Source organism: Ursus americanus, chromosome 33, assembly GCF_024610735.1.
Source record: "Ursus americanus isolate L20-20 chromosome 33, mUrsAme1.1.p, whole genome shotgun sequence".
Classification (NCBI taxonomy): domain Eukaryota; kingdom Metazoa; phylum Chordata; class Mammalia; order Carnivora; family Ursidae; genus Ursus; species Ursus americanus.
This window is the reverse complement of record NC_142159.1, coordinates 18,862,572-18,883,385: the sequence shown is the minus strand read 5'-3', so window position 1 is coordinate 18,883,385 and position 20,814 is coordinate 18,862,572. Positions and strand designations below refer to the sequence as shown.

The following is a 20,814-nucleotide window of genomic DNA, read 5'->3' as shown; positions in this document are numbered from 1 at the left end:
CTTTCAGCTCCTGAGGGCGCCAGTGGGTATAAAGAGACCAGCTTCTGTGCTCAGGGGTCCTGCCTGAACTGCTGGAGGGGGCTAGGGCACAGGCATGGTTCCAAAATCTGCCCTAGCCCATGTGCCTCTTTGTTACATTAACTTCTGCTTAACTTTCATCTTTGATCAGTTCAAGCGACACCTCCTCCAGGAAGCCCTTCCTGACTTTTAGACTCTCTGAGGTCTTCGATCTTCCTAGTACCCTTAGACTATTACTCAAGGTCCTCACAGTGGCCAACAAATTCCTCTCTGATTTAGCCCCTGCCTGGATCTGCTACTCCCCTCCCTCCCTCCCTCCTGTTCTACTTCCTAAGTCTGCTACTCCCTCAAAGCTTTGCCCTTCTATTTGAAATGCTCTTTCCCTCTGATCTTCCCATGGCTGCTCCCCTCTCATTCAAGCCTCGATTCCCAAGTCATTTCCTTAAAATCACGAAAGCTGAAGTGCACCTGCCCTGTCACTCTTTACCATGTAACCCTATTTTACCTTCTTCATTATAACTTATTAGCATCCAGAAGGGTCTCATTTGCTGGCTTCCATGTTGATTTTCCGTACTCCTCCCACCTTAATTGAAAATTTCCCAAGAGCTGGGGCTTTGTCGGCTTGGCTTACTGATGTATCCCTAGAGCCTAGAACAATGCCTGGCGGAGAAGTCCCTCAATAAATATTTGTCTCTAAGGAGCCCTCCCTGGACTCCCCAAGGGACTTAGGGACCCCTCTTTGGGTTCCCCTGGCTCCTTATCATTCTTTCTATCACTGTATACAGTCCCCTCCCCCTGCTGTTTCATGTCTGTGATCTCCACTGTCTCCTTGAAGCGGGGACTGGGCTTCAGGTTTAGACGCCATGGCTGGCACTGGGCTTGGCACTTGGCTGGTGTATGGGAAACACCTGATGAATCGATGAGTGACTGTTGAGTGGAGGGAGGAGAGGAGGTGGGCAAACGGGCACTGCCTGGCTGCTGGCTTCCCCCCAGAAGGTAGAGCATCCCATGTGGCTCAGAGGGACTTGGTGCCCAAATCCTGGCTGATCCCATGTATGCAGGTTGCTGGCAGCCCTTTTGTGAAATGAGGACCCACAGTACTCACTCTTCCTAATGACTGTCCTGACCAAGGAAGAATCTGCCTTTTCACTGGGAAGTGGGTCACCTGGGGGAGGGAGTGACAGTGTCACGGAGCCAGAGACTCATGCTTTGGGGGCAGGGCCATGTCTTCTCAGCCCTCTTTTGTGTATGGGCAACCCCAAGGACTTTTTGGTACCCTCCCATTCAGCTTCTTTCAGTTACTTTCTATGGACTCCTCTGTCCCTTTCCTACCTGGTTTAAATCTCATTATACACCCTCCCATTTGGGGAAGAGCTATTTATTTAGTTTTATATTAGATCCTAAGTCATACTAAGATATAAAGGCTAGCGTGGGTTTATTTCTAAGAGTGTCTGTATCTTTTCAGAGTCGCGGAAGGGGTTCATTCTCCCAGCCAATCACTCTATGTGTGAGCCACTCGGCCACTCCTAAGGAGGAAGAGTAACTTCTCCACCCCCGCTCCCCCCAGCCCCACCCTGGCTTCTCTTACAGAGGAAAGCTGCTCCCGATGAGAATCCGGCCCAGGGGGTATGTCTTGCCATTCACAGTCACTGGTGGACTGACCTCCAGGTTCCCAAAGGAATCGAGGCTGGTGACAGGCTCAAAGAGGGGCTCCCGGGTCACGTAGCCGAAATCTGGGCCCTGGGCAGGGGACACACACCCATCATTAGCCTCCTGTAGCCAGAAGTCCTTAGCCCCAGCTCAGCCACCCACTGATGACCACTCTTCACCACCTTCGGTCTGGCACTGTGAGCACTTGGTTTCGAGGGGTCTTCTTATTCCCACTGAAGAGCAGGGGGCCAGGCGTGGGGAGGCTGAGTTTGTGGGCTGGTTGGTGTGAAGGGGGGCATGCACGACAGTTTATAAGTGCGTATTAGCGTGTGTGTCCACTGGGTCTCTGCATGTGCCTCTGTTTCTAGACAAGAGACAGATTGGCGACTTCAGGGCTAGCTCTCATTTTGTGCTGTTGACATCCCTGCAGGTATCTTTCTTTACCTGACCCTCAGTTTCCCCATATGTAAAAGGGGTATCGGATTCAGTACTGGAGGGAGGGTGGTAGGTCCAGAGGTCCCAGACATTTGCTATCCTCTTCCCAGTAAGAGGATTTTTGCATCCTGAGCCATTGCTGGTATGTGCTATCTCCCAGAGTAAGGAATAGAATTCCCCACCCAGGGTCGGACTTGGTCATGTGACTGGCTTTGGACAGTGAAATGTGAGCAGAAGTGACACAGGCCAGTTCAGCAGAAGCCATAAGATCTGCTGTGTATGTCTGCCAAATCATTCTCTTCTCCTTGTGCTAGGACGATGGCATTCTCCAGGCTGGGGCTGCTCCTGCAGCCTGGGCTCTAGAAGGGGGAAGGCACGAGGAACCGGGGCTGCAGACAACCAACCAACATTCAACACAGAGTGCAAGCAAGAAATGGGCCTTTGCTGTTGTCAGCAGTAAGGTTTGGGGGGTGTTTGTTACTGCAGCCTTACCTAGTAAAAGCTGACCGATACATGCAGGAGTGACAGGTATGTAACATACAGACCGTCCCAACCTATTCCCAACCAACTGTATTTGTTCAGTGAGCCCACAGAGAGTCTCAGAATCCTTAGAACAGAGCTCCAAAACACTAGAGTTGGCACACAATATAACCCCAGGGACCCTTGGATGTTAAGGTTCCTTTCAGGATTTTTTGATGAAAAAGTAGGGCCCTTGCTTGGGAGCTTGCATTGGGACTGGAACTAAGCTTGCCTGACAAAAATTCTTGTTAAAAAATCCCATGGGGTGGAAAGACGTGACTTATCCTGGCCCCGCTGAGAGGCTCAAGGGACAGCCGTGCCCCATGGTGTGGCTGGCTGCAGCGTAGCGCTTTCTCGCCCGGGAGCCCCAGATGGCAAGGTGTGATTTGCTGGAAGCTGGGGCAGCTGGGCTTTATGGCATCACGCAGGCGGGCAGGCACGCAGCACAAAGCCGGGCTTGGCCCAGGCCCCCAGGAACAATGCAGCCCGGGACCTTGGCACCAGGCCAGCCTGGAACACAGGCAGGTGGTGACCCAGGAAGGACGTGAGAGCAGGAGCTGGGAGGCCTTGGTCCTCAGGCCTGCGGCAACCATTGCTGGGGACCAGTTTGACTCTACCCCCCACAGTGTGGGAGGAAGTGGACAGTCCTCACCGAGGACGACGTCCAGGGCTGTGGAATGACAACTGTAATGGCGACTAATAATGATCATTGTATTAGGTGCAGCAGGACGCCTTCTGGGTGCCTTCAACCTTCACAATTTCTGTGAGAGGAATGCCATTTCTGTCCCCATTTACGGATGAGCAAACTGAGGCTTGAGGAGGTTAAGCTGCTTGCCCAAGGTCAAGGCGTGGAACAAGATGCGAGGCCAGGCTCTACCACCATCTCCCTGTGGTGAGGGCTCTAGGCTAGGGAAGGTTCTCAAGAAGTAGATGTGAGCCTGTGAATGTCTCCGACTCAAGCAGAGGCTGCCCTGTGTGTGACCTTGGGAAAAGCCTCTGACCCATCCCAGTCTCTGCTTCGTTCTCAGTCCGAACTTCCCCTGCCTGTTCAAGGTGGAAGGTGAGGGCAAAAGAGGCAGGTTTTGGTTCTGCCCTCACCCCACCACTGGTTAAAGGCATCGCTGGGAGTGGTAATGGCCTCTAGAATCAGGGGGTCAGATGGCTTTAAAAAACACACACAGATTGAAAGCCACAGCTTCAATGAGCTTTGAAGTTGGAACCATGATTTTCGACAATCGCTTAACTATAATTTTCCTCCTTGAAACTGATTTTTCTGCAAGTTGGGGGTGGGGCAGGGGTAGGAGCTGCCTCTTTCCCACAGTTCCCATTTCCTACGAGAAAGCTCTCCCATGAGTAAATTTTTTATCCAGGGGATCGAGAACTCTTGTCAGGGTGCTTTTTGCTCTTGCCTTCTAAAGTGGGTGAAACTAACAATAGTGCATTCATTGAGCACTTGTGGTGTCCCAGGCCCTGGGGTAGTGTCACGCTTTCCCATGAGAAAACTCTCCAAGGAAAGGACCGTGGAGGTCACTATCCCAACTGACCCATTCTGCAGATGAGACAATGGAGGCGCTGGGCAACAGACGAACTTGTCAAGGGTGCCCCAGGTCTCCTGCCCACTCTGTCCTGGAAGAGTCCCCAGGATCGTTTCCCCTGCCCCCCACCCCGAGTGACCCTCAGCATCTCACCAGAAGTTGCTTCACTGGGAAGTCCTTCAGATTTCCATCTCGGGGGGAGTCCAGTACCACGGGGAAGCCTTTGTGGGGGGCCTCTATGTAGCCAAACTCAACTTCATCCTGTGGGGACACCAAGGAGAGCCGTCAGAGGAGCCAGCCTCCCTAGTTCTCCTCACTAGCAAATGATGACTGGGGTTCCTTGCATAGCCTTCTTCACATGGTCTCTGCATGCCTCAAGCATATTCACACTCCTATCCACCCCATTTCTTAAAACATAATCAATAACATCCTATGTACATTTTCCTGCAAGCAACACCTTAATTTGAAGTGTATTCTGTATTTCTACGTTGGCTTCTTTTTAGCTGTTGTATAGTACTCCACGGTAAGGCTATCCCCTTATATGATTACCCAGTCCCTCATGGGGGATAGTCTTTTGCTACTTCAAGAAGCAATGTTGCAGTGAATCACCATATACATTTCTGTCTCGGTGCACATGTGCACATATGAGACGACAGCAGAATTCCTGTGCATGGAGCTATTGGGTGCCAGGGCACTGACGTTAGCCAACTCTTCTTGCCTGAGCCATAGGCCACATCCCTCCCAGCCCGCAGTGCCTCACCTGGATCCAGCGGTCACCTCGGTTTACATACTGGAAGCAGACCTTCAGTTCACAGTTGGTTTTCTCAACCAGGTTCTTCACCTCTTTTAGGAACAAGTAATTGTCCTTCATGCTGAGAAGTTCGGGGAAGAGAGGGAGGCCAGGAGGAAGGGTGAGGAAGGACAAGGGCCAGTCCAACTGAGGTGGCAACAAGCAGCTGGCCCCTCTGGGTTGTGCTGGGCAGATGAGGTTGCAAAGGTGTTCATAGTCACCTTTGTGAAGGCTGCTGGAGCCAAGGACAAGCAAACTCCCCACTCGTGGTGTTTGCCAAAGTCACGAACATATAAAACAAGAAGAGGAACTCTTCTCCCCCGCCCCAGATTTCTTTTTTTTTTTTTTATAATGATTTTTTATTATATTACGTTAGTCACCATACAGTACATCCCCGGTTTTCGATGTAAGGCTCGATGATTCATTAGTTGTGTATAACACCCAGTGCACCATGCAATATGTGCCCTCCTCCCCCCCCAGATTTCTGAAGGAGAGCTGTGTCTAGCCCAGAGGCAGGGGATGGGCCCAGAGCCTCAGGGTCCCACTCATCGTGGCCAGCATCCACCTGCAGGGACTCCTTTCCCTTGCTTCTCACCTGCTGCAGCTTTCTAGCACATAATAGGTGCTCAAAAAGAAAAAATGCTACGTAAGATGAGCTGAACACCCATTGCATAGGAAGTTCCCAACCTGATGATGTGGGCCAAGAAGGAGAAAAGGAATGATAACTTCTATTTTTAAAGCACACACCGTGCCAGGACTTTGGATTAATACATTGCCTGCTCCATTTAATGCCATGGTGACTCTGTGATGTCAGCATTTCGGAGACACAGAGGCACAGAGAAGTCAAGTGAGCTGCTCAGGGTCACACAGGTGGTAAGTGACAGAGCCAGGCTCTGAACTCAGGTCCGTCCGCCCCTGCAGCCCCAGCTCTAGCCGCTCTGCTGTGCGGCCTCCCTGCACCCTGGCCCTTGCTTACCAGCACACGAACACCGACACGGGAGGCAAGATGTTGGGGGTCATGATCCACGGAGCAATCCGGAATATCACGGTGTCCGTGAAGATGGGTGTCAGGGGAATCTCCTGGGCGTGGGAGAGGGAGGGGATCAGAAAGTCTGGTCAGGGTACCTTTCATGCCTGCTTTCTAAAGCGGGTGAAACTGATAACAATACTACATTTATTAAGCACTTGCGGTATGTCAGGCCCTGGGGTAGTGCCACATGTGCCATTTCATTTCTGCCTTACAGCAACCCCAGGGGGTAGATGCTATTATAACCCGTATCTTACAGGTAGGGAAACTGAGTCACAGACCTCTAGTCACAGACCTGTTTCATGTGGTTAGTAAGGGGGAGAGCCTGGATTTAAACCCAGGTGGTCAGGCCACTGCCCGCACACTCTCAACCACTATGGGATCTTTCCCCATCACAGTCCGCTTCCCGAAACCGGCCCACAGGATGACCGGGCCGGCCCTGCACCGCCTTCTGTTTCTGCTTTGCGCCCCTTGCCCTTTTGTACAGGTGAGCATTTTAATGTTGTTTGGGAGAATTTTGCTACGTCCAGATTGTTCTTTGAGGAAAGGTTCAAGAAGCTTGCCTGGAACCTGCGGGAAAATGAGCGGACCCTGGGGTTCCTTTGTGTAGTTGGCTTCGAACAGCCACAGGAAGCAGGCACCTGCCCTTGGCGGAGACCATGGCGGCAGGGGGGACTAGGGGCCTCGCTGGCCTTTCCTGCCTGGGTCTGCCTTGTGAGTGTCTTCTGGTGCCCGCTGGAGGGGCCAGTCTGAAGGCCTTGATGGCCAGGCTACTCCAGGCACAGGTGGGAGCCGAAGCCGCCCCCCCATCCCGTTCTGTTAGCGTTGCCATTTTGCGTCTCTTCTGAGGAACTTGAGGGCGCTTCGTGAGTGAGTTCTTGCAAGTTCAGATGCTCACAACCACCCCAGGAAGCAGAAACTTCTGCCGTTTGTCTTACAGATGGGGAAACTAAGGCACAGGGAGTAAATTCACCTGCCCAATGTCTCCTGGGTTTGGAACTGGGCAGTCTCACTGCAGAGCCCATTCCCATACGTCTAAGCTAGATTTAGCCTCATCTACAGAGCCCACCGTGTCCTGCCTCCAAAGTAGCCTGGAAGTGACAATGGGGAGGGGACCCTGTGTCGGGGAGGGCAGCCAGGTCCCTCTCTATATCTGAGCAAAACAGGGAGAGCCCAGCAGGTGGGAGTCTGGGGCTGCACTCTTCGCTACGAGAGCTCCTTGTCAGCAGGACACACTCTAAGTGAGGGGGGCTTCTCCCCTAGAAGCGCAGGTGCTCTCCTTCCTGTCCAGTTTCCCAAAACCAAGAACAACAGTGAGCGAGATGTCTGGCCATAGGGTTGGGGAAATGACCTGGGGCTGGGATTTGGGGTTCAGCCTGTGGTCAGAGTTGGTATAACCCGCAGTTAGGGTGAAGGGACAGTCTGGGGAGGGAAAAGCAGGGCATATAAGTAGTCGATAGACCTCGCGTGTGTGGCCTGGTTTGCTTCCTGCACTTACCACTGGGATCTGTGCCTCAGAACCAGGCCCACACCCCTTCAGGGAGGAGGGCCGACGAGGGCCCAGCTGTGGGGAATGCCGGGAACCTCACCCCCAGGGAATCCTGGTGAGCAGGTGCAGCAAGCAGGACGATCCCTAGAGCATAGCTCAGAGGGGCCTGGCAGACAGGTGCGGGTGCTCGGTGGGGAGCAGCTAGGTCTCCAAGCTTGCCCCCCACGCCCGGTGCTTTGTAGGGAGTGGAGCATTGTGGGGACCCCTGAAAGTGGCCCTCTGGAAGGACTTCCACCTGGTCCCCAGGGGCAGCCCTTCATGGTGGAAGCCTGGGAGCCCTCACCTCGGCCATGTACTCCAGCAGGCTGACGTGGATGGAGACCAGGCCTGGGAAGCCCTCGTCGGGAAAACGCAGGCCTTCCACGAAGAACATCAGCTCCGCCGAGCCGCCCGTGTACTTGACCACATGGTAGAGCTTCCGCCGGCCCAGGATGTGGATGTAACGTTGGCCGAAAAACGGGTCTGGAGGGAGAAGGGCCAACGTCAGGTCCCCGCCCCTGCCAGGGGGGTGTCAGTGGGGTGGGGGACAAGAAGCAGAAAGTGCCACCAGAAAGGCCTTGGCCTGGTCATCGTCCCAGCACCGCTGTGTGCTCGCCATGTGGCACTGAGCCAGATCACCTCTGTAGCTTCTGGCTTCCTCGTCTATAAAACAGGGCAACCCCAGGGATGGCCCGGGTGATAGGATAGCAGGTAATGATTGAGCACCTCGTGGTGCTGAGGAAGGATATCACGTTCCCGCTTTGCAGAGGAGGAAACCGAGTCTCAGAAAGGAGAAATGGATTGCAGAGGCCATGGAGCCAGCAAGTGGCCAAGCTGGGGCTCGAAATCAGGTGCAATTCTGAACCCCAAGCTCCCCTCCCCTTTTATACACAAAACACCAAGGTGCCCATTTATACCCCGAACTCCTGTCCGTAAAATGGGAGCCACGTTGGCATAAAGCCCCGCGCATGTCTGGCTGTACCGTCTCGTGGTTGGGAGGAAAGGCGGGTTTCTCCAGCGTTTCGGCTCCACTGGAAGCCCCCAGCTCTTTCCAGTGCTGGTCCCTCGGCTGGGAATAGTTGTTCCTTTCCTTCCAGGCCTCGGTTTGTGTCCCTTCTGGGAATTACGCCCAGATCCCGCAGAGACCAAGCCAGGGACTCTGTGTGGAGCTTCTGCGGTCCCCATCCTTGCCCATCACCGCCCTTCTGAGGGCGTACGATCTCAGTGTTCAGTTGTCGGCCCTGAGAGACTGTCACCTGAGGGCAGAGCCAGGCCTGGCCGGGCCCAGTACGAACGTCGTGCAGGTCGTGTTTAATGAACGTCTACGGAATGAACCCATGGCTTCCACGCCACTCCCTAAAGGAGAATTTTCGGGCCAGAGCAGAATTACTACTCTGTTCCCAGCATGGGCAACCTCTGGGGAGGGGGGTGGCTAGAAATGGTCAAGATGCCGTGTCTGCATCCAAGAGCAGTGCTCGGCCGATGATAAGGTAACGCAGATGTGGGAAGTGTCCTAGCAGAGCTACTGGGGTGGGGAGGCGGGGAAGGGAGGCACGGTAGGGAGCGTGTGAGCAGAGGAAGGGAGACTCTGAGATGCCCTCGGGGGTGGCAGAGCGGGCATGTGGTGAGGAGAGGACATACTTGCATTGCCAAAGGCATGGAGGGAGGACCCTATGTAGTCCAGAAGGAGTTTCTTTATGCCCGGCAGAGCTGGGAGGGCAGAACAGGGAGGGCAGAATCAGGCTCGGCTTAGTACTTATTGTCAACAGCAACGGTGAATGACTAGTCACCCACGGGTTAGAGTAAGGAACCGGCACGGTCCTCGTACAAATAGGGTGCGTGATTAAAACTAGTAAATTAAATGGAGGAACCTCCGAAGCCCAGGCTCCGGACAGCTCCTCACGTAGCACAGTGTGATCAACGGGACCCTGGTTACGCATCTCTCCGAGGGCACGTTACCCTAGTGTTTATGATTTCCAGAGTCAGAGCGACCTGGGTTCAAATACCGTTCTGGCTTTACAAAGCAGCAAAACCTCAGGGAATTCACTTAACCTCCCTGAGCCTCAGTTTACCCGTTTGTTAAATGGGGATAATAGCACCTAGGCCACAAGGTCATTGCAAGATAAAATGACACAGCATCAGTAACCCGGGGAAACCCGGTATCCATGGGTAACCATCAGTAACACGACTGGGACCCGGAGGTATCAGTGGTACGAGAGCCCCTGAGTGAGCTGGCACGCGGCTTTTCTGCAAAACTTACGGCCTTTGTGTTGAATGGCTTACGAACAGAAGGCAAAGAAATAATACCTTCCCTCCCCTTCCCTTGGGTGGGCCCAAGATAAGAGGCAGACGGACCCGAGACCCTGGATGTGCCAAGGAGCTGATCCAGAAGGTGAAGTCCTTCTCACGCAGGAAGGACAGGGGGCGCCCGAGCAGATTGTAACCACTGAATAGATCCAAATGGATCTGCATAATTAAAAAGTTCTCCTCTAGGCATTCAGGCTGCACTTGAGCTGAGGCTCAGGGGAGAGCTCTCAGGCCTAGAAGCTGACTTCTCTTGGCAGAAAGTTCCAAAACTTCCCCAGGACTCCGGGCGGCTGGGCTTGGGGAGGGAAGGGGTCTGGCCGGGAAGCTGGGACGGGTGGAAGGACATGTTCTTGCTCTTCTGCATGTGATTTTCTCCCTCCCATGGCCTGTGACTGACACCTGTCTCTCTTTCTGGTGCTTGGGCTGGCTTCTGGTGGATTGATTCTGTGGTGGGAACAATGCAGCCACTGTCCCAAGGAGCCTCCTTCCCCTGCCCCCAGCCCCCCCAGCTCGGTGCAGGCAGCCTGGGGCATGGCTGGCTCTCCCTGCAGGAACCAACAATGCCCTTCTATTGAGCGGCCCACATGCCCGGGCTGGGCCTGCCAGCCACCCTGACCTCTCCTTGGCCCCAGGCATTGGCCCCATCGGCTAGCGCATGGTATGGTTTGGCATAACCCTTCTGGTCACCTTGGAGCCATTCTACCTCCCCAGGAGACTCCTTGATGGTGCGACCACCCATCCTGGTTTGCCCGGGACGGAGGGGTTTCCCGGGATGAGGGATTTTCAGTGTTAAAACCAGGGAAGTTCTGGGCAAACTGGGGCAAGCTGGTTGCTGCATTATTATAGAAGAGGTCAGGCCCTGACTTTGGATCCCAGGCAGAACCTGAGGCTGGAACCCTGACGCCTGTGTCTTCCTAAGAGCATGGGGGACTGCTGTCTCTTGCAAGGATTGTAATTCACAATCATCAGAATAATCCCAGCCGAAACAACAAATGCCATCTATAGAGAGCTTTCTGTGGGCTGGCTCCTGCGTGGCGTGCCTGACATGTTCCTTGTTTAGTCCCCAACCTGAGCAGGGACAGTCATGCCTTCATCATCCCCACATCACATCACAGCTGAGCCCAGGTCATGGGCTGGTAAGTAGGACTTGCCCAGATGCAGGATGTGAACCTCCCAGGCACCAGAGCTCCCTCTTAGGGTCCCTCGGCCTCTAGCCCAGCTCCCTGGCTTGGGGGACACAGGTGACAAGCAACATTTGTATAACACAACCCATTCTCACCCATACGTGTACTCAGGTATTGACAAAACCTGATAATGTTTGCACAGAAGAGAGGGAAACTGTGCCACCGATGGATTACTTCCCCCTCTCCTACCCCTGTTCTTTCCAGGATTCCACATTTGGCGGGAAAGCTATTTTGGACAAATCGCTGCATCAGTAAGGTGCGCCCGTGCCCCGCAGGACAGCAGCCCAGATAAGGCAGACTGGGGAACGGCAGCGTCTCGAGGCCTTTGTCTGCTCAGGGGCCATCTCGGATGGCAAGTGAGGGGCAGGGATGCGATTACGGGGCCAGACTGCAAGCCACTCCCATTAATGAACAGAACCCTCTAGATAACATCTGGGTGTCCCTATTAGCAACACATCACATGTCCCAGTTCAAGGTCACGGTCGAGAGGAGCGGGAGGGGGGAGGAGGTCCTGCTCTACCACCCCCGCCTGCCCCGCCGGCAGCCCCATCCACTATGGTTACCTTGGACTAGACTGGATAAACTTCAACAGCTCGGCCCCCTGGGGCAGCAGAGCCGGCCTGACTCTGGGGACATTCCAACCTGCGGGAGGTCACTGCCAGGGCCCAGTGTGCATCAGGAGGACTGGCCGTGGGTGGCAGCTGTCTGGGCTAAATCACTCCCTGCGGTGAGGGTCCGGGGCCCCCATGACCAGCTCCTCCTGGCCACTGTCCTGGTTCTAGTGGGCCTGTCCAGAGGTGGGCCCCCGAGGAAGGCTGGAGATCCTGGGCCCCCCAGACAGCTGGGCGCACAGGGGAAGCCCCACCAGGCATCATGGCAAATTGCAAAGCTAACTATTTTGCTGAGAGAGCTTTTTAATACATAAATCAGATCTTGACAGTCCCTTGCTTAAAACCCTTTAATGGCTTTCCGCTGCTCTCAGAATAAAATCCAAGCCCTCTCTGCATGCCCTGGCCCCTGCCCAGCTCGCTGACCTTGACTTCAACACATCCCCCGCCTCTAGTCTCTCCCTTCTGCTCCTCCAATGCGCCAAGCTGCACCACTCCGCTCTGCTTTGTGTATGCTGTTCCCTCTGTTTGGAACACTCTTCCCTCAGCTCATGAATGGCTGGTTCCTTCTCACTGTAGATTTGGGTCTCAGCTCAAATGTCACCTGCTCAGAGAGGCCTTTCTGGACCACCTGGGGCCAGTGATGCCTCACCTCTGCCCCTAAAGATCCCTAGTACTTGGTGGCTGTCATTTTCTCCCATTGTGCTCCTTATCATGTCTCCCTCCCTAGACCATCACCTCCCCACCACCCCGTGGGGAGTGACTGCAGAGTTCACTGCAGGGGACCCCAACACTGAGAACAGCGCCTGGCACTGAGGGGGGTCAACACGTATTTATAGGAAGAGAGACAGAGTGGGCGGCTGTGAGGACTAGGTCTATGGCAGAAGCATGTCCCTACGCAGTGGGCGCCCAGGAGGCCGTGTCACCATCAAGAGGAGAAAGGGGTGCACTCCGCGTGGCTGCCCACAGCCTCATTGGGGACTCTTGAAAAGTTGGAGGCAGTTCTCAGCTCTAGAAAGTCCAAGATGAGCAGAAAGCACACGGGGAAGTGCTGGGTGGGTAACCTGCCTTTGTTATCGTGCAGGTGACGCGGCTCCAGAAAAGGTGGATCTTGAAAGCCCTTCCTCCCGTGGTTCATGGGGAAGAAGGGGCTCTGGGTTGTACATAAATTCAAGTCACTACCAACTCCTTTGAGGGAGGAGAGGCCTATCCCTGGGGCCTCCTGATTTCACAGGACAACAGCGCTCCCAGTGACCGTTAGGAAGAGTCGAAGAGTTGGGTCCCTGCCCTCTGCAGTCACCTGTGCTTGCAGGGGTCACAGCTGCTGAGGGGGGGCTCTGAGGAGCATGGAGGGCAGAGCTGAGCCCCGGGGAGGTTAACTCAGTGGGCATCGAATGTTAGAAACTTCCAGAAGGGTTGCGCTGTGGTCACTTACTCTCCACGTAGAACACGCCCACTTTGTCCGAGTCGGCCATGGAAATGTAGAGAACTATCTCGTATCCCGCAGGGAGGCGGTCCGGGCCTTTGGTCCGCAGGATCATCTGGGACATGTCCTTGAGGTCTGGGGAGGGGGCATACAGAGAAGGTTAGAATTAAGAGACGTGCAGCTGGAATGTGGGCTCAGGAAAAACCGTTACTTTTCCAATCAGGACAGAAAACCCCACACATGTGTATTGTGGGAACCGTAAAAAGCATAAAAACTAGTTGTCTTCTCCGACACCATGACCTTCTGTAACTTTCCGGGAATTTCCTTCCAGTGCTTTCCCTATGTGTTGGTGTCCATGTAACTCCTGTTATAAAACCGTGGTTCCAATTGAACTGCATTAATAGTTTTTTCTTCTGTTTTTTAGCAAGAATGGATCTTTTTTTTTCCTTTTTTTGAGAGAGAGAGAGAGAGAGAGAGAGCAGAGCAGGGAGGCACAGAGGGAGAGGGAGAGAATCTTAAGCAAACTTCACGTCCAGCAAGGAGCCGGACATGGGGCTTGATCTCACAACCCTGAGATCATGACCTGAGCTGAAATCAAGAGTTGGATGCTTAACTGACTCAGCTACCCAGGTACCCCAAGAGTGGATATTTGGGCCCACAATCCCCAGGAGATGCGAGGTCACTCCTGCCAGTCTTGGCCCAGCTCACGTCTGAGCATGAGTGTTTCCATTGCTCCTCCTTCCCCCCAACCCTGAGGGTGGGTCCCACTGGCACCTTCCTTGCTGTAGACCTTCTCATCCTTCAAGTCCTCCTTGGGCAGCCAGGGTGTGTCTCGGTCACAGTTCACCAGCAGGATGGCCCCCTGGCCCGCAGGGCCCCAGGTCCAGGATGCCTGCATTGGCGGGGAGAGGGGTCAGTGCCTTCTTGTCTACCTTCTGGCTGATTCCCAGCTCCACTGTAGACCCCACAGGACGCCGAAGAGACAGCCCCAGGATGAGAATAAAGGGCAGCCACCACGCATTGGGGCAGGGGTGACTTGGCATACGTGAACCCCACATCTGATGCCCGGACAGGCTCAGTGTGAGCACCAGAGGCAAGCTCAGGAGGGAGACGGTGGCAGACAGAGACACAGAGATTGGAAAATCAAATGGGCATTTATGAACCTCGAGCCTGGCGTGCCTGTGCCTGCAAGGGGTGGAGGCAGGGAGACCGAGGGCAGCTGGAGGAATGAGCAGGCATGCATTCTACGACAGGCTCTGGAGTCCCCAGAGGGGATCGACAGGCTCTGGAGTCCCCAGAGGGGATCGGGGGAGACGCCTGGATGGACAGACACCCAGCTGTTTCCAGACATGCTGAGTGCTCCAAATGGGACCTGCAAGGCGATCTATTCTCTCCTCTGCGGCCAGGGCCATAATAGAACGAGCTCCAACCAGATCATGTTGCTTTTCCTGCTTTAAGCCCTGTCTGGGGCTCCCTGTTGAGTTAGGATAAAGCCCCAATCCCTGACTGCGGGCTGCAAGGCCGGGTAGGACTGGCCCGCTCTCCATCCGTTACCCCCTTCCCTCTGGCTCGCTCTGCTCCCCCTATGTGGACTCCCGGCTCTCAGGCCAGTGCCCTCACAGGTCCCGTGCTCCTGGCGCTGTCCTGTCTCCCCCCACCTGACCAACCCCACTCCTCCTGTGGTCACAGCATGACCATCCCTTCTTCCCGGAAGGTTTTCTGAGTCTACAGCCCTGAACGGCTGCCCTGGGGTTACATTGAGGGCACCGTACACGTTCTTTCTGGGGGCAACCTTGGGAAAATTGTGATGAGATGGTCACCCATGTCACTCTGTTTAATGTGCCCCCCCCCCCCGCCGCCCTGGGCCGCGAACTCCCCGAGCGCAGCGGCCGCCTTCCTCTCCTTCCTTCCGCAGCCCCGGGGTCTGAGCTAGAGCAATAAATCCTTATGGGACAAGTGGAACCTTCACGGGCCCAGATCGAGTCTGAGAAAGTTCAGGCCCCCGGGGATTGAGTGACTTCACCAAGGCTGCCGAGCTCCTCAGGGGGAGCTGGCTGCCACCGAGGCCTCCGTGGAGCCTACTGTCATGTGGCCTGGCCACGGACACAGACCCGGCGTGTCCTTGCAGCCGGCAGCCTCCGGAAGGCAGAGTCCCACAGAGGAGCCGGGGAGATGGGGTTCCCCAGCAGGCGTGAGGCCCCCCGTCTCGGGTACAGAGAGTCTGGGGCTGGCTGCCAGGACCCAGGCTTCTCTCTGGGCTGTGTTCATTTAACTTTTTCAAGTATCCATCTACATGGAATTTAAAACAGGCTTTAGGTTGTTATTAAGAAAGTAACATAAGCCAGCAGCATCAACCAACGTAAGTGATACAGAAGGCCAGAAAATGGCAGAGACGCAACTTTGCACGGACACAGAGCAAAACCAAGCGAGCTTAAAAACTGGCTCCAGGGCAAAGGACGCGGCAGAAGGTGCCGGAGAACACAATGCTTTCTACGCAAGTTAAAGATACATGTGCACTGACCACGCTCTGTGTTTTGCAAGAATCATGAGAACAGAAAGGAACGCACCAACCCCCTTGAAACGGTGCTTTGTGGGGGAGCAGAATGGGAGTGTGGAATGCAGCATAAGAGGGGATAAATGAATGAATAGATGAACCAATGAAGGAATGATGAATGAATGAATGAATGAATGAAACAAGAGAGGGGTTGTGGGCGCACCCTTAAAAATAACATGCCTTGAACTGAGAATGATTCATGCAGCCTTCTGCTCCCGAGGGTTCCCCTCATTCAGTTTTAAAATTAAAGACAAGGCAAAGTAAGAAGAGCAAATGCTTGATGTTTTCCAACAGCTCTAGGAACTGGGGCCCAGCCTGTGGGTGGGGAACAGACTCGTGCAGGTGCTTTACAGCGGCTGCTATAAAGCGCTTGGCCCTTCCGTGGGCTCTGATGGGCGTGCTGTGTGTGGGAGCCTGTCTTGGGCCTCAGTCTCCTTATCTGTAAAAGGAGAGCTGTCTACTTGTGGGGAGGACCACGGCTGTCTGCAGCATCCATCCTGGGGCTCTGCCCCACCCCCCCGGGAGCCCCCCAGTCCAGGGCCGTGTGCCCTGGTAGCTCGGTACCTTTCTTGGGTTGTTCTTCTCCACCATGCCGTCCCGGTCTGCATCCACGTCCAGGGAGATCTCTGGGGACAGACACACGGGTGAGTGGTGGAGCCTGCCAGACAGGGTGGGGCGGGGCCGGGAGGAAGACCTGTGCGGTTAGGGTGTGACGCACACGTTCGCTTGGTCCCTGGAAGGGGAGGGCCTGGCTGTCATCTTATGCCACCCCCTGCCCCAACACCCCGCTGCCCGATGAAGGACGTGAACGGATGCCGTGCCAACCTCACAACTGACAGACTGGGGAGGGGCGATTAGGTAGGGCGGGGATCTCCCCACACTTTGTGGTTCTGCAGGCGGTTCTGGGGGGGTGGGCGGGATGAGCATCACTGGACAGATCCAGGAGCCTTGGCTCAGAGATGTCAAGTCACGGCCCCGTGTGAACAGGCAGCATTAGCAGAACTGGGGCACACACTGCGTTTGGCCTGACCTGAAAGCTCATATTTTGAAAACTTTCATAGGAGTTCCTGGCTGCCTTTCTCAGTCTGTCTTGGTGGTGTGCACACACGCGTTTGTGTGTGATCTCTTCTAGAACTCCTGCCTCCCACCAGGGTTTTACTTTGGTGGGAAGCTGGGTCTCCAACCCCTCTGGATCTGAGGGTGCCTGAGAAAGCCAGGCTATCAGATATGAGGATCCAGGCAGGGGTCCCTGTTTATTCTTTCTGCTGGGGAAGGGGCATTTGGTATCTCTAGGCCTGTCCTGGGGACAGGCTTCATGGAAACTGTGTGGGGTGGTGAAAGGAGCCAAGATTTAGTGTTAGTGCAGGGTTTGAACCCTGCTTTTCTGCTTATAAGCTGTGTGACTTCGGGCAGGTTGGACAGCCTCTCTGAGCAAGTTTCCCTTCCTGCACTGGAGGATGTTTAATAGCATCCCTGGCCTCTACCTGCCAGATGCCAGTAACAGCCCCCAACTGCGACAACCAAAGTATCTCCAGATATTGCCGAATGTCCCTTGGTAGGCCAGATGGCCCCCTGGTTAGAGACTAACAGGGCAGGGCAGAGCAGGGGGGTTGTCCCGAGGCGATGGGAGTGTCACACAATGGTATGAGCCGGGTCCAGGTCTTGGAACTGTCCCGTGGGCTCGGCCTCACGTGGAGCATGACTTGGACCGAGGCGGGAGCTGGGTGGGAGTGAATGCATTCCTGGTCTGTCCCCTTGGCAGGCGTGCTCTCTCCCTGGACCGGGTGGGGAGGAGGGTCCTGGCACAGGAAGGCCACTGATGTCACCCTTCCTGAGGCGGCTCACCCTGGGGATAATACTCAAGTCCTCTCTTTGCTCACAGCCCGATTCCCTGAATGTGGCTTCTTTGGATCTAGAAGGAGGCGGGATGGGGGAAACTCTCAGGGTGCTTGGTTCTTGGGAGAGGCAGCACCCCAGTGTCCCAGCCCCTGCAGCCCTGCTGTCAGTCGGGTGCCGTAGGGCATGACTAGTGAGCTCCTTCATTGAGTCCATCTGCTCGGCAAATCACCATTGAGCATCCACTACGAGACGTGGGGACCCAGCGGTAGGCATTCAGGGAACACTGCCCGCCCTGGAGTCCCCAGTCCTGGGAGATAAACATTATTATTGCCACTGTAGAGGTGAGCAAACCCAGCCTTGGAGACATCACCTGTCAGTGAATTGGACTGATAACCTGGACGCTGGTGCAGGGTAAGGGTTCTAGGCACAAAGTAGGGAAGCGGGTACCACCAGCTGCTGTGAAAGAGACTGAAGTCTCAGATGGAGGAACAGTATTGATTTTGGCTTCCAGACCTTCGTGAACTTTCCAACTGGACACTCCCCAGTGAATGCTGCCTTTCAGGGAGGTTGGCTTCCTGAAGCCTCTCCTGGGAACCAGCCACAGACCCGGGCTCCCTAAGGAACCCCTGTCTTTGCTTTTGCAGATAACAATCTCTTCTGTGTGTGCAGTTCCCTTTGCTGGGGGCAGAGCACCTCCCACTGTGTGTTCTCCCCTCAATCATACCAGCGGGGAGGAATTATCACCCACCCAGCCACCCTCACCACACAGATGAGGAGACCGAGGGACCCTGCAGGGAAGTGACCTCAAAGTCCCTAGAGAGTGCAGAGCTAGGCGTCCCGCTTGGGCCTCTGACTCCAGACCCCTGGCCTTGGACTGTTTCCTCTCCACCAACTCAGGCCGATCTCCACCTTGGGCTGTTTCTAAAACCCAAGTCCTCCTTCAAAGACCCAAGACTTACTCCCCTTAAGGCCATTTCCAGAGGAGCTGGCCATATCCCCACCCTGGCAGCCCTGGGACTTTCGTCTCTAGGTCAAGGGGGCACCACACCACGGCTGTGGGTGAGTCCATGAACACAGTGGGTCACAGGAGAGAAATTATGATGCACTTAACTGTGCTTTACTTCATGATAAATTCCTTAAATTAAAAATTTTTTTCCATGTAGGGGCGCCCGGGTGGCTCAGTTGGTTAAGCGTCTGCCTTCAGCTCAGGTCATGATCCTGGAGTCCTGGGATCAAGCCCCACATTGGACTCTTTGCTCAGTGGGGAGTCTGTTTCTCCCTCTCCCCCTGCCCTTTCCCCTCTTCCTTCTCTCTCTCTCTCGCTCACTCTCTCTCTCTCAAGTAGATAAAATCTTCAAAAAATTTAAAAAATAAAAATTTTATTGATGTAATATTTGTACAAAATGCAAAAAAAAAAAAAAAAACACCAACCCACCAAAAAACAAAACAAAACCAAACAAAAAACCCAAAACCTCAAATAGCACCAAACAGCTTCTAAAATATAACAGTTCCTGTCCATCGCATCCTCTCACCTGCCCGAGGCAGTCTCCATAATACTAAGTCATACGCTTATTGCTCTTCCTCTATTTATTAACTTCAGACAAGTTTCACTGACTTCCTGTTAGAAAATTCAGGCATTACAACATCAGGCTCTCTTATCACCCATCTCCCAACCTCCAGGGCGTCTCCCCTTCCAAGTTCCCTCCAACGTCCAATTTAACTCGATTTCGAGGGGATGATCCTTGTAGGAACAGAGAACAGGGCTGTCATGACCCACCCAGAGCTCTGCCCTCCCGAGATAGCTCTGTCTTCCCTGCAGGGGAGGAGGGGAGGACACCCGGGCTCCAGACGACATTTCCCAGAGGCTCCGAATCCTACCTCAGCTCCCCAGAATAGCCCCAAGGTGTCAGGTGGCACCTGGGGTGTGGGGCAGATTTATGGGAAATGTCAGTGGGATTGAGTTCAAGGTAGTCTGCCCTGAGAACCTAGACACTGAGGCTTCAGGCTTGACACAGAGGCAGAAGCATTTTGGCAGGACGCTGGCCCCCGTGGGCCGTGGCAGGGTGCCGAGCCTACTTATGTAACTGGGCGGCTTGGGGTGTGGTGGGGAGGAAGGACTTTCTCCCCCACGGCCAACTAGGGCAATTATCCCAGGGCCTGGGGAGGGGGCACAAGAAATGAGGTCCTTAGGATGATGTTAAGAATTCTCAAGACTCACGTCCTGCTCCTGTTGCCAGGACCACAGCAAAGCGGGTGAGCCCTCCCCTTCACGGGGAAGGAGTCTTGAAGGCCGTGAGGGACCTATGGGCTCAAAGCCTTCATTTTGCAGCTGGAAGAAAATGAGGTCCCGAGGGGTGGGCTACTTGGCAAGGTCACACAGCACGTCCTTGGCAGGACTGAGAGCCAAGCCCCAGGGCCTAGTTTGGCCAAGGGCACCATGGGTTTGTTTCTAAATCCCAGGAGGAAGACGGACAATGGGGTTCTCAGCTTTGCCCAGGCAGAGGGAAAACGTGGCTAGCATCTCCAAGCGGAACGGAGAGAAGAATGTATATTAACGGAGTGTCCACCCCATGCACACACCCTCCCATCGGATTCCTGTGAACACCGTGCACGCGGGTGCGGGGAATCCCTCCGTGCAGATGAGGGACCTGGGGCTCAGGGCAGCGATGGTCACAATGCGGCTGGAGGGGCAGAGCCTGAAACGAGACTAACTGATGTCTCTTCCACAGCCTGGGCTGTTTCTGCTCAGCGTGAGCTCAGGGCAGAACCAGGGTGGGATGGACTCCGATATGTCCCTGGGAAGGCAGCCCCACCATCCGGGGACTTTCGGGGTGTTCCCGCCTCTGAGGTGCCCTCCGTATGAAGAGGCGAGGATTACTCAGGACCTGGGGCTCAGGGCCCCCGGGGTAGATGCCTGAGGAAGACAAGACCCGGAGGGTCAGACAGACCAGTGGGTCCTAAGGGGAACCAACTTCCACCAGGGTCCCTGGTGGAATGGGTAATGTAAGTTCAGTGGGTGAGGTTTCCACAAGACGTTTTTTCTGCAATGTAAATGCCTGTCTTTTATTCTGGAATGATTCCTCTGCCTGCTTTTTAGGTGTGAAAATGTGAGAATGATGGTGATAGCTGTTGGCAACTTCTTTTATTTATACTTACATAATAAATAATATATATATATAAATATAAAAATATTTCTATATATTTTTCTTTTTGGCCAAGCATCAACATTGTCAGGGTTACTATTGGGGGGGGGTGTCGGTGGGCATTCTACTGGTCCACGGAACCGGACTATCCGGAAGCACAGTTAGTGTCTTCTGGGTCTCAGCCCTGCTGCTCCCTCGAGCACAAGCCCCACAGTCCTTCAGACGAGAGAGGGAGTCCAGTCCCGCCTCCT

General features: G+C 54.5%; 1 protein-coding gene across 1 annotated transcript in view; it reads right to left on the bottom strand.

The window, feature by feature from the left end:
* PADI2 (peptidyl arginine deiminase 2) overlaps positions 1-20,814 on the bottom strand; it is a 44,726-nt gene that overhangs the window by 7,733 nt on the left and 16,179 nt on the right. The window contains exons 4-11 of the mRNA XM_045804264.2: positions 16,146-16,207; positions 13,802-13,919; positions 13,037-13,162; positions 7,807-7,985; positions 5,924-6,027; positions 4,918-5,029; positions 4,311-4,418; positions 1,607-1,758 (exon numbers count right to left, since the gene is read on the bottom strand). Of these exons, the coding sequence (XP_045660220.2) occupies positions 1,607-1,758; positions 4,311-4,418; positions 4,918-5,029; positions 5,924-6,027; positions 7,807-7,985; positions 13,037-13,162; positions 13,802-13,919; positions 16,146-16,207 (961 nt within the window). The remainder of the gene's footprint in view (positions 1-1,606; positions 1,759-4,310; positions 4,419-4,917; positions 5,030-5,923; positions 6,028-7,806; positions 7,986-13,036; positions 13,163-13,801; positions 13,920-16,145; positions 16,208-20,814) is intronic.